The following is a 13901-nucleotide window of genomic DNA, read 5'->3' on the forward strand; positions in this document are numbered from 1 at the left end:
GGATCTTGTATTATACCATCAATGCAGGTAATGTAGCAGTTTTTAATGATGGTTCAATGGGCCCCAATATTGTTTCAAGGTTTATTTTGTATCTTTCGACTGGTGGTGAAGGAAGGAATGAATGTTAAAGGTGTAAATGAGTCATAAATTGATTTTTTTTAAATTCCAGGAAAATGTGTAAGACATGCAGAACAGTTACAGGCCCTTTCGCCCCACGAGTCCATGCTGTCCAATTAGTTTACACTCCACAACTTCCGGTACATTTTTCAATGGTGGGAGGAAACCACAGCACCTGAAGGAAACCCACATAGACATGGGAAGAATGTACAAACTCTTTCTAGACAGTGCTGGACTCGAAACTCTATTGCCGATGCTGTAAAGTTGTTCCGTTTACTGTTAACTTTCTTGAGACTTGTACTCAATACGGTCAAATGACATCTCACACAGCCTCTGACTGCTCCTACCCTTACAATAACTTACAATATGTGCTTGACCTCATTGAGTTTCAGGTCAATGCTAACCTCAGGAATGCTAACGATTGGAGGCCCAGCAATAGCAATATCATCAAATACCAGAAGTGAGATTTTAAGTTCTTAAATATTGACTGGGACTCTCATACCCTAAGAGGATTGGGTGGCTTGGAGTTTGCAAAATGTGTTCAGGAAAGTTGTCTAAATCAATACATAGAGATGCCAATGAGAGAGGGCAGTGCTTGATCTCCTATTAGGGAACACGGGTCAGGTAATATGTATGTGTAGGTTAACATTTTTGATCAAGTAATCAAAATGTCATTAGCTTCAAGTTAATTATGGAAAAGGTCCTCATGTTGGGATTCTAAATTGGAGGAAGGCAAGTTTTGTGGAAATGATGTAGAAAGAGTGGATTGGGGTATGTGGTTTTATGGCAAGGGTGTGTTAATTAAGTGAATGGCCTTCAAGGGGGAAATCTTGAGAGTGCAAAGTTTGCATGTTCCTGTTAGAACTAAAGGCAAAGCTACAAGGCATGGGGAACCCTGGTTTTCAAGGAATATTGGCGATCTTGTTAAGAATGACAAGAATAGGCTCAAGGAGCTAATGAGGTACTTGAAGAGTACAAAAAAAAAGCAAGAAAATACTTATGAAAAATCAGGAAGGCAAAAAGATACGAGGTTCCTCTGACAGATAATGCGAAGGTAAACCTGAAGGGTCTCTATGAGCATATTAAAAGGAGAGCAAGGGACAAAATTGGTCTCCTATAGGATCAGAGTGGCAAATTATGTGAGGAGCCTCTTGGATTGGGGGAGATCTTAAATAGTCTTTTTGAATCAGTATTTACTCAGGAAACTGGCAAAGTGCATAAGGAAAGAAACAAACAGAAAGGGTCATGAAACAGATGGAGATTGAGGAAGAGATTCTTGCTGCCTTACAGCAAATACAGGTAGGTAAATCACCTGGGACAGATAAGATATTCCCTCAGACCTTGAGGGAGACTAGTGTAGAAATTTCAGGGGACCTGGCTGATATATTCAAAATATCCTTAGCTATGGGTGAGGTGTCAAGAGGATTGGAAGGTAGCTCATGTTGTCCTATGGTTTAAACCAGGGCTCCAATAAAATAAATCGGGTAATTATAGGCCGGTGAGCCTGACATCAGTAATGGGCAAGTTATTGGAAGATGTTCTGACAGACAGGATATATAGGTATTTGTCAGCATGGGTTTGTGCGTGGTAGGTCGCGTTAACAAATCTTGTCGTTTTGCGAGGAGATTGCCAGTAAGGTAGATGAGTGGAGCGCTGTGGATGTTGTCTGCATGGACTTTAGTCAAGCCTTTGACGTGGTCCAAAAAGGGAGGTTAGTTCAGAAGGTTATAACACTAGGTGTTCAAGGAGAGGTTGTAAACTGGATTCAAAATTGGCTGTGTAGGAGAAAACAGAGGGTGGTAGTGGATGGTTGCTTCTCGGACTGGAGGCCCATGATTAGAGGTGTGCCCCAGGGATCCATGTTGTTGGTTGTCTATATCAATGATCTGGATGATAATGTGGTGAATTGGATCACCAAGTTCGCTGATGACACAAAGATAGGAGCCATTGTGGACAGCGAGGAAGTTTTTCAAAGCTTGCAGAGGGATTTGGACCAGCTGGGAGAATGGACCAAAAATGGCAGATGGTGTTCAATGCAGACAAGTGTGAGGTGATCCATTTTGGAAGGGAAAAGCAAGGTAGGCAATATACAGTTAATGATAGGGCACTGAGGAGTGCAGAAGAGCAGGGAGATCTGGGAATACAGAAATGTTCCCTAATGGTGGCGTCACAGGTGGACAGGGTTGTAAAGAAAGCTTTAGGCATCTTAGCCTTTATAAATCAAAGTATTGAGTATCGGAGTTGGGATGTTATGTTGAAGTTGGAATATTGTGTACAGTTCTAGGCACCTAATTACAGGAAGGATATGAATAAATTTGAAAGAGTGCAGAGAAGATATACTAGGATGCTGCTGGGTCTCCAGAAGTTGAGTTTCAGAGAAAGAATAAACAGTTTCTCCTTGGAGCAAAGAAAAATGAGGGAAGATTTGATAGAGATTTACAAGATTTTGAGAGGTATAGACAGAGTGGATGTGAGTAGGCTTTTTCCACTTAGATTGGGGGAGATAAATACAAGGTCATAGTTTTCAGATGAAGGGGAAAGGTTTGGGGGATAATTAGGGGGAAGATCACTCAGAGTGTGGAATGAGCTGCCATCTGATGTAGTGAATGCAGGCTCGATCGTGTTATAAGAATAAATTGGATAGGTACATGGATGGGAGAGGTCTGGAGGGTTATGGAATGGGAAGTCAGTGGGACTAGGGAGATGACAGTCGGCACAGACTAGAGGAACCAAATGGCCTGTTTTCTGTGCTGGAGCATTTTATGGTTGGACTCTCTGCTTTTGAAGATGCTTACTGATTGTCAATTTGCAGTGCTGGTATTACTTACCACAAGACAAAACTCTGCAGATGCTGTGATTGTAGTCAAAATACAGAGAGGTTGGAGGAGCTCAGCAGGTCTCGCAGCATCCATTGAAGGTAAAGATATATTACCAACATTTTGGGCTTGAGCCCTTCCTCAATGTACAAGCAAAAACAGGAAGGTGCCAGAGCAAAGGGGGAAAAGTCCAGTCCAAAAGTCAAAAGTTGTTAATTGAATACAAGAGGAGAGGTGACCATTGATTTTGGCTCTGTGAAAGGAGACAGAGGGAAAAGGGGGGAGAGAGAGAGGGGCAGAAATGGAGCAAAGAAGACTGGCTGAGTTCCTCCAGCATCTGTAATGGCAGCATCTGCCAGACTTCAGTCTTTATTCTGGTGCCACCTTTTTTGCTCATACATTGAAGAAAGGCTCAGGTTCGAAATGTCGTAATATATCTTTACCTCCTATGGACGCTGCGTGACCAGCTGAGTTCCTCCAGCATTTCGGTGTTTTGACTACTTGCCACCTGAATGGGTCTTGATCTTGTTGCATGTACATATGGGCTGCTCATTTTTCAAAATCACTGCAAATAGAATTAAAATATTGTATGAACCTAGAGAACATCATATGTCTGAGCTCGCACTGGATGGATGCATATTGAAGAAGGGCTGAAGCTGCCTTGAGGATTTCCTGCAACGATATCCTCACTCTGGAATGATCAGTTCTCAGCAACCATCTTCCTTTGAGTAAAGTATGTCCCCAGTATTAGTTTCCCTCAATTGCACCACTCTGTCCAACACTGCATTGATGTCTAGGGAAGGCAGTGGTGCCTTTACTCTTGGGATAATGGACAGCAATATTTTTCATTAGATTTACTTCCTGAAAAAAATTGGGGTTCATGATAGACAACTTCAAGCTGAACACAAAGATAATTACAGATTTGCTGCATCACATAGGAAGTTGAAGAAATATTAAATTAACTTTTATTGATTTAAATATGTTGACGCATTGTGTTTCTTCAACTGACCCAAAAATGTTTTGCTGATTTTCGTTTGTACTCAGCATCTGATGCGTCTCTTGTCGGTGTCCAACAATAGTCGGCCAGCTTGCCCTGATATCGCTTTTTCACGGTTGCGATGTCCTGGTGAAACCTTTCACCATGTTAGTCACTGGCTGCACCAAGATCAGCAGGCAGGGAGTCCAAGTGCAAAAATTTTCAATGACATGTTGCTCTTCATGGTTTTGTGTGCCTGAAGTTGGCTTAAAATATGACAGGAAATCACAAAAATAGGTTGTATCTAAAAAACTGTAGATGATAGGAAAACTTTAAGGTGATTTTCGTGATCAGCAGCCCAAAATCCATAAAATACACCTAAAAGTGCTTGGGAATCAAAATCTACATGGTCCAGAGTAATTGTTTCAAATTATGCATTTATGAGTTGGTTATTGGTGGGTGAGTGAGTTCTGCTGTATGGTTGCACTGTTGAAAGCAGAATTGAAAATTTCTATACCGACATTGATAGGTAAAGCTATTCTGCTTTATTGGACTACAGTAGGCCGATAAAATGAAGAGACCATGATCGAACTGCAAAAAGGCTTGGATGACCTATTCCAGTTCATTTCCGTGTTGCCTCCCTCCGCACACCGATGTGCCCCTGAACAACACCTCCACTCTTGTAGGCCTATTTCAGCTTTTCCAGACATTTTACTGGACTGTTTCCAGCACTGAAGAGATTCAGTTGGCATGAGGTGAATATCAATGCTCTCAGAAGGGAATTAACTGCAGTTAGCTGAGCAGTTGCCAGAATTCTGGCTTTGCTTCAAGGACAGAGAGGAATTGTATGTAAAATCAATGCAATACATGCACCACCGCCAGCTGCCAACATCAACAACAGTCAGCACAACGATGGCTGCTATTTGTTGAATGCCACGGGTGCAACTGGAGTGAGAAACTGGAGCCTAAGGTGTATGCCCTCTCCTGCCACTTGCAGTCAGGGCACTAGTGTGCAACACTCATTGAGACCATGCAGAGCAGGCAGCCCATCATAGCCAATTAGGCTCAGGGCATTTTTCTCTTCGAACGAGTGCCCTCTCAAAACTCAAGTGCTCTCTCCTGCAGGGCAGAAGGTGCATGGGCCAACAGAAATGCCTCATCTCCCCATGTCATTTGAAGGAACCATCTGACGTTTTCACCTGTTGCTGGCTGCACTGTAGTTGCTGCTCTCCATACATGCTGCAAGTTGTAGAAAATTTTGGAAGGTGGTGAGGGATTTCAGGCTTCCCCACAAACTAAATACTTCCATAGGTGGGGAGAAGATGGAGCTGCGCTGTGAAGATTTTTTCCATGGTGCTTGGTATCACCACCCTGTGGGCATCAGTATTTACCCCTCCTGTGTGAACAGGGATTCCATTCCCTCAACTCCCAGAGGTAGTGAGCCACACAGGATAATGGCTGGGAACTTCACTTTTGAGCCATCATGTCCACATCTTGCAGGAGATCAGGGTGCCAACTGCTTATCAGCCCAAAAAAACTAAATGGCAGCACCGTTGGAGCTTCTATAACAGCAGCATTGCCACTGGTGCAACCATGGAGAGCAAGGAGCGGAGATACAGCACTCCCCTGCGGAATTCTACTGCTCAGTCTGATTGCCATAGTCTCCTTATGGACTTTAAAAGACCCGTTAAAAGTGCTGATGGTGGTTTATTTTAAAATCCTGTGACCGTGTGGTCTAGGCCCAAGATGGCAGAACCCGTGTATGGCAGCGGCCATGAGGGGTTCCATGAGGGAAGCAGGGCACCAGAAAACAGGGAGAACACCCTCTGTGAGATGGAGAAACAGAGGAGACAACCCATGGGATGGTGATCACAGAGGCGGACAAGCGAGATGCTCAGTTGCTGAAGAGCACACAGGCGGGTGGCTTTTGGCGATTTGAGGCGAGGTACCCATGCAAGCTGTGGGCAACTGCGGTCAAGGGATTCTTGTCAGGCTGCTGACTGCTGGAGATTGGCTGAAGGGGAATTGGAATTGGGATGCACTCTCGAGGGCGCTGAAGGTTTCCTGGTTATGTCAGTGGGTTGGATTTGAACCTTGGGTTGCCAATGGTTTGGTCTGGAGTTTGTGGGGCTGCGGGAGCACTGGTGGAAAATCCATGGACACCGACTCTGAAGGGACTGGCTTTTGCTTTTCCTTCTCTGCATGTAAGGGGTGCTGAGAAATTACTTCTCTTTGTCTGCCTTACAGAAGGCTAAAAAAAATTTCACGCAACATCACATTTTCTGTTTTATTACATGACAATAAAATAATGAATCTTGAAGAAACAGAGTAACCAAGAGGTCAAAATGATAGACACGGTGCCACGTGGATTCTGATAGAGCAGAGCACGTGGAAACAATGACTCCATTGCCAGGACTGTTGGCATCGGAAAGGGTTCCCGAGAATCATTCCCCTGGAATGAAAGGGTCATCATATTAGGAACATTTGAATGGCTCTGGGACTGTTCTGGCTGAAGTTTAGAAGAATGAGGTGGGGGATCTCATTGAAACCAATCAAAAACTGAAAGGACTGGATAGAATGATGGACGTGGCATGGAGAGGTGGTTTCCTGTGGGGAGTCTGGGACCAGAGGGCACAGACTCAGAACACAAATATGTTCCTTCAGAACAGAGATGAGGAGGAGTTTCTTGATTCAAAGTATGGTGAATTAGTGGAATTCATTGCTACAGACAGCTGGGGAGGCTGTCATTTGGTATATTTAAAACAGAGGTAGATGGGTTCTTGATTAGGTAGGGAACCGAGGGCTACAAGGAGAAAGCAAGAGAATGGGGTTGAAAAGGATAATAAATCAGCCATCGTGAAATAGTGGTGTGTACTTGATGGGCTGAAAGGCTTAATCCGCTCCTATGACTTATGGTCCAGCTGCTATTGTTCAGGGTTTAGTGACACTACATCTGGAGTATTGCATGCTATGATGGCATCAGTGTGGACTATCGCACAGGTGTTTATCTCAGGCATTTATTCGGTGAGGTTCTGAGAGATGAGATCGCATGAGATCATACAGCATTGCAAAGGAGATTGACAGGGTGGATGTTGAGAGGGAGTATCCTCCATCTGGCTTACACAAAGTGGTGCACTGGGATGGAAGGAAATTGGTCAATAATCTTTCTGAGACAGGGTAGGAGGTTCATGCCCTGTGAAGCCCCAGGCATTCATTCTGGACAAGGAGCAGAGATACAGTACTCCCCTGCAAAATTCTACTGCTCAGTCTGACTGCCATCGTCTCCGTATGGGCTTTAAAAGGCCTGTTAAAAGAGCTGATAGTGGTTTATTTTAAAATCGTGTGACCGTGGGGTCTAGTGCCAGAGCAATCTGGTCATCTGCTGAAACCAGACAAGATGGGCTCCACCTCAGTGGTGGATCCCTCTGTTAATGGACATTGAGCATGCTTCTAGCTATACACATGCATATGTGAGATCCATTTTCTACAATCTGTGACATCAAAATGCACCACTTACTTCTTGGCAATAGGACATGGGAGCTAACACCTACACTATCTCCTTGGTTTGGCTGCAGGACGTGCACCAGGTGACAAACAAAAAGGCTCTGCCCTCGATCACAGAGATTCCTACACTTGTGAATGGGAAGGTGGTGACCGTGCTTACATTATCACCGCCTATTGCTGCTCCTGTACTGCCCAGGCTGATTTACAGCTGAAATAGTCACCCAGGTAAGGAGGTGTTGCATAGTAACACTGTCTGCGGCGTTAAAGTCATGAAACAACGAGAGTGGTGTTATGAAGCAGGATGATGAGTCAAGATGCTGTTGATTTCACCGTTTATCGTCCTTCTGCCGGCTGCTACCTCGGCAACAGGTATCCTGACAATTGCTCTCCTGCAGCTCCCCTCTCAGTGCTGCCAGTGCAGCTGCTGCCTCGAGTGAGTTTGCACGTCCTCCCTGTAACTGCATGAGCTTCCTACATCCCCCCCCCCCAAACCCCCCAGGTTTCCTCTGATGGGTTGGTAGGTGAATTGGCCAATGGACATGGGGTGAGTAGAAGAATACAGAGAGGAGTTGATGGAAATGTGGGGAAAATACAATGAGTCTGAGTGCTCGGTACACAGTGTGGACTGAGTGCCCTATTTACATGCGGTACATAGAATATACACCATTGCAGCACATTACAGGCCCTTCGGCCCACAATGTTGTGCCACCCCATATATACCTATTAAAAAAAACTAATCCTCCATAACCCTGTTTTTCTTTCATCCATGTGCCAGTCTCTCTAAAATGTCCCTTTTGTTTAAACCTTCACCACCATCTGCGGCAATGCATTCGAGGCACCCACAACTCTAAAAATAAACTTACCCCTGATGTCTCCTCTAAAGTTTCCTTCTTTCACTTTGTAGGGATGTCCTCTGGTGTTTGCTACTCCTGCCCTGGGAAAAAGGTGCTGGCTGTCTACTTATCTATGCCTCTCATAATCTCGTGTATCTCTATTAATTCACCTCTACTCTAAAGAGAGAAGCCCTAGCTCTGCTATCTTTGCCACACAAGTCATATTTTCCAATCCAAGCCACATGCTGGTAAATTTCCTCTGCGCCCTCTCCATAGCTTCCACACCTTTCCTGTAATGAGTTGACCAGAACTCAACTCCTGTCATTCGTGACTCAATTTATTTCCTGCCAAGGGGGAGGAAAATGTGCCAGTGAAAAACCATTCAATGTACTTGGGTATCTTCCGTGAATGGGTTGAGTTCCTAACTATAATCTGCGGGTTGTGGTTTGTCGCAGTTGGTGTGTGAGGTCTTGATCAACAGTCACACTGGGTCATACTGCGAACATTTTAATATCTTTTTGAAAAGACAGTGCCTTCAAAAATCCAGCACAACCCCAGCATGGAACAAAACTGTGTTCAAAATTAAATTTTGTAATGAGGTTTCAGCAATTCTCTGAATGATAAAATTGATGCTGTCAAGCAAGCAGATAATTACAAATCAAACCTATACATGGCTTTACAAATACCAACCACATTTAACAGCCAATTCTCTGCTTCAGATTTTTGCCAGCTTCTTGCCCAATTCCCCTTAAATTACTTAGACTGCAGCATTTTATTGCTACTAATCCCAAGGCTATAGTTTAAGGATTAACATTTAATAGTTAAACGTTTTGCCCGAAACTTTGGTTGCGTATCTTTATCTTTGCTATATAAAGTACACTGTTGAGTTTCTCCAGCATTGTGTCTGCAGACCTTTTCATGATTTACTCCAATAATTTAAGATATTTGGGCTACCTCAGCAACCTTTTGTAAATGTTTATCCCAGGGGTAATGAGCTCATGGTGCAGAGTGTTGTTTAAACATTGGAGGTCTGTGCCTAATATGGAAACGCCCAGATCTCCAGGGGATCAGCAGACCAGCTCAGGACACCAGTGCAAGACATTGCCCCACGCTGAGAAAGAGAAGCCTGGGAAGACCCTGCAGGGTAAGTAACTACAGCAGCGGACCTGCGATGGGTTCAGTGGCTCACGACAGAAAATGTCTCGTGGGAACCAGGTATTGAGACCAGGATGTTCAGGGCCTCCAATGGTCCTCAGCAGGCGAAAGCTCCAAAGGTAAACCATTTATTTTATGGTGACATCATAGAATGTAATCCTCGACCGACAATGGGGTTACATTCCAATAAACCCATCATAAGTTGAGAAAGAATACAGTACTGCACCTACTGAACATCATAGCCTAGCCTGCCTTAAATGTGCTCAGAACACTTACCATAGCCTTCAATTGGGCAAAATCATCTAACACACAGCCTATTTTCTAATAAAGTGTTGAACATTTAATGTAATTTATTAATAGTGAAAGAACTTTTGTTGAGCTCAGGCCCCATGATCCTGGAGAAATGTTCTCTCATCTTTACTGTGCAAGCATGGTATGAACGATAAATAAAGGTGACTTGAATTACAGCACAGTACATGCCCTTAAGCCCATGCTCAAGCCTGAAAAGTCAGTATATCACCTTCTGCCTTTGTGACCACAACTTCCCCCCCCCCAACCCCCACACTTTTGTTTGGATGCCTGCCTACATTTTGTTCACACCTTGATGAGGGGCTCAAGCCCGAAATGTTGGTTATGTATCTTTATCTTTGCTCTATAAAGGACATTACTTGGCCTACGGAGTTTCTCCAGCATTGTGTTTTTACGCAAGTCCACCATACCGTGCTGACCGATGTAAACCGACACCAGAACAATCTAATTTTTCCAGCATCCACTTGCCTATCTGAGAGTCTTTTGAATGTCCCAGCTACTACCAGTATCCTTAGTATTGCATTCCAGGCACCCACCCACTGTCTGGGCAAAAAACAAACTTACTTCTGACATCTCCCCTAAACTTCCCCTCACTCAACTGAAACAGATGTCCTTTGATATTTGTGTTGTCAAATCATTAGGACACTGCTATCAACTTGCTTTTCTTCCTTGCTATCAATCGCACAACTTATTTTTGCTTTTGAATTAGATCCTTTTGTTCTTGGTATTCGGAATTTATTATACCTTGAACAGATTTGGAAAAGCTCCCACATCTCCTAAAATCACACATCAAGAAGAAAGCAAACAGTAACTAATCTATCAGCGGAGGATGGGCCCTTCAAGTGGCACTCGGAGCACAATTCCTCGCTGTTGGCTCCATGCTCAGGCTTTAACTGGTGCCTTGTGCTCCGTGCCCCAGTGCTGGAAACAAGTGAGCAATGCACTGCAGTTGGCATCATTACTTACCTCCTGTAAGTGTTCAAGCACAGAGATGCCAGTACCCTCACCAGTGTGGCATTCTGCGCAACACAAGATCCAAATGTGCAAGTGCCATGACCCTCATTCGGGCCTGCCCAAAAAAGCTGCCTCACATTCTGTGCTGAGATTTTTTTCAGTCTTGCATCAGAGTCCTCAAACTTGCAAGACATTTGCAGTAGGCGCGTAGATTTTAGAATATAATAAAAAAATAAGTTTTAAAATCGTGACTAAGGGAAAAGGGGGGATTGCATTTGTGGGCTGCATTCCTTTCTTGTTATCAGCTTGAGAAGCTCCTTATTTGGTAGGGTGATGTGAGATTAACTAACAAATCCCAACTCTCCTGTTGCCCAATTGACCTTTAATCCCCAGGTTTTGAATGGTGGGAGGAAACCAAAACCCATGGGGAAAAACCACGGAGAAACGGATAAAACATACAAACAACCTGACTGACAGCATGGGGTTCGAACCCAAGTCCTAGTCGCTGGTGCTGTAACAGCATTGTGCTACCTCTACACTAACCATGCTACCCATATTTTAAGGAATACATACTTATATGGAGCAATCAGTTCGAATGTTCCAGAAACTAGAGATCTGAAACTATAAATGAGGTGATTTTTGTAAGCCACAGGTAATTCTCCTTTGTAGTAAGTTAGCAGCTCGTGACAGAGCATCTTGCTGTAACAGAGTTCTCACACTTGGCAAAGTGATTAAAAGTTTCGTTTTTGCAGCTCTATTTGAGTTTGCTTTGGAGCAACCTCAGGTGGGCTGCTAAGGACAGCTGCAAACCGAGCTGTTGAAATTGAACTGCTGGAATAGATCTTGCTGCATGGATGTGGGTTGTTGATTGGAGACATTGCTGTTCCAAAGGGAAATGACTAACCACATTCTCTAGACCAGCCCTCTCAACCATTCTTTCAGCTATGGGCCGCTTAGGACTCTGCTCAAAAGTTTATGGGCCCTATTTCTTGTGAAGCCATCAGATTTAGTTGGTTTCTTTTGTACTTCTCTCCTACCAACTACATAAATTTTTTTAATGATTTCAGACTATGGACACCCCCCCCCCCCAAATGTGCTGTGGCCCCCAGGGGGGCCTTGATGCTCTACTTGAGAGTGGTTGCTCTAGACCTGTCCCTCACACAGGATGTGGAATATCATAGAACAATACAGCTGAGAAACAGGCCCTTTGTCCCTTCTATTCTTTGCCGAACTATTATGCTCCCTAATCCCACTGACCCCAACCATAGCCCTCCATACCACTCCAATCCATGTACCCTGCCCAAATTCTTCTTAAAAATTAAAATTCACCCCACATTCACCACTTCAGCTGGCAGCTGGTTCCACACTCCCACCACCCTCTGTGTGAAGTAGTTCTCCCAAATTTTCCCTCTAAACCTTTCTCCGTTCACCCTTAACCCAAGCCGTCTGGTTTCTATCTGACACCCTCAGTGGAAAAAGCCTACCTACATTTACTCTGTCTGGACCCCTCAATTTTATATACCTCTATCAAATCTCCCCTCATTCTTCTATGCCCCAGGGAATAAAGGACTAACCTGTCTAACCTTTCCCAGTTGCAAATCTAATTTTTTCTAGACTTAGATAAGACATAATATCACCACTGTGTATGTGATATATATATATATGTAAATAAATATAAATATAAATATAAATAAATATAAATATAAATAAATATAAATATAAATAAATATAAATATAAATAAATATAAATATAAATAAATATAAATATAAATAAATATAAATATAAATAAATATAAATATAAATAAATATAAATATATATAAATATTAAAAAAAAAATATATATATATAGGTGGAGTATTGTCTTTCCATTTGATCAAAATTGCACATCTAGCTACCAATGAAGTAAAAGGTAACATTTGGTTTTGAGTTGGAGTCAGTAAAACATCTTGAGATGACCTGAATCAAGCAATGAGGTTACAAGGTTCTAATTTAGTAAAGTATTCATTATTGTCAAATAATACTACATTTAGAATGCAATGTACATGAAATTGCTTGACTTTGTCTATTGTAAGGAAGACAGAGAGTTGCCACTCTGTCCAGCACCCCTGACAGAAATGAGGCCCCAGCGAGGGAACGAACTCGTGACCCCTGGTTTACAAGACCAGTGCTCTAACCACTGAGCTCTTGGAGAGCTTGACCTTGAGAATCACCGATAAAGTTTGAAAGAGGTCTTTCCAAATTTTTTCTACACTAAAGGCAAGACCACAACATGGGAATCAATGAGGCATCCAAAACCTTTCCCTGTAACTCAGTTCCTGAAGTCCAGGCAACATCCCAGGAAATTTTCTTTGCACCGGTTATCTTTTTTGTAGTTAGGTGACCAAAACTGCATACAATACTCCAAATTTGGCCTCACCAATGTCTTATACAATTTTACTATAACATCCCAACTCCTATACTCAATATAGGATTTATAAAGGCCAATATGCCAAAAGCTCTCTTTACAACCATATCTACTGCTGGTGCCACTTTCAGGTAATCATGCGTCTGTGTTCCCAGATCCCTTGGTTCTATTGCACTCCTCAGTGCCCTAACAGTTACCATTTACGTCCTTTCTCGGTTTGACCTTCCAAAATTCAACACCTCACATTTGTCTGCATTAAAATCCATCCGCCATTTTTCAGATCATTTTTCCAGCTGGGCCAGATCCCTCTGCAAGCATTGAAAACTTGCTGTCCACAACATTCCTTTCGCGTGTCACTCACCGTAGTTGCTGTCGTAGAAAACGATGAACTTCTGCCATCGGAGCTCATTGACCAGTCGAAGCATGACGTCGCCAATTCTGATAAGAGGTCTGGCAGGCAGCGTGTACTCATCGAGGTTGGGGTTGTGAGTGAGCTGGCAAGCCGTGCGGGGAGAGCCGCCGTTGCTGCGCTGGACAAAGAGGTGTGGAATGTGCATGGTATCTGTGAGCGACTGGAGAGCACTGGCAGAAGGACAGCCAGTGGAGGATACCAGCGCAAGGATCCCTTGAGTCATCAGGTCACATGCTGTCAATGGAAAGAAAAAGAGGATTAATCTCCAAGAATGCAACACAGTAAAAACACAATGCTGTTGAAACTCAGAAGGTCAAACGGTGTATTTTATGCAGCAAAAAAGATACATAACCAATGTTTTGGGTTTGAACCCTTCAACATATGAAAGAAAATGTAGGCAGGGGCCTGAACAAAATGGTG

The 13901-nt window shown here is 43.4% G+C and overlaps 1 protein-coding gene across 1 annotated transcript in view; it reads right to left on the reverse strand.

Moving 5' to 3' along the window:
- Positions 1–13901, reverse strand: part of LOC138737314 (glutamate receptor ionotropic, delta-1-like) — a 722304-nt gene that overhangs the window by 402086 nt on the left and 306317 nt on the right. Inside the window, exon 3 of the mRNA XM_069888067.1 lies at positions 13431–13715. Within this exon, the coding sequence (XP_069744168.1) occupies positions 13431–13715 (285 nt within the window). The remainder of the gene's footprint in view (positions 1–13430; positions 13716–13901) is intronic.

This window comes from Narcine bancroftii, chromosome 6, assembly GCF_036971445.1.
Source record: "Narcine bancroftii isolate sNarBan1 chromosome 6, sNarBan1.hap1, whole genome shotgun sequence".
In the NCBI taxonomy this organism is placed as follows: domain Eukaryota; kingdom Metazoa; phylum Chordata; class Chondrichthyes; order Torpediniformes; family Narcinidae; genus Narcine; species Narcine bancroftii.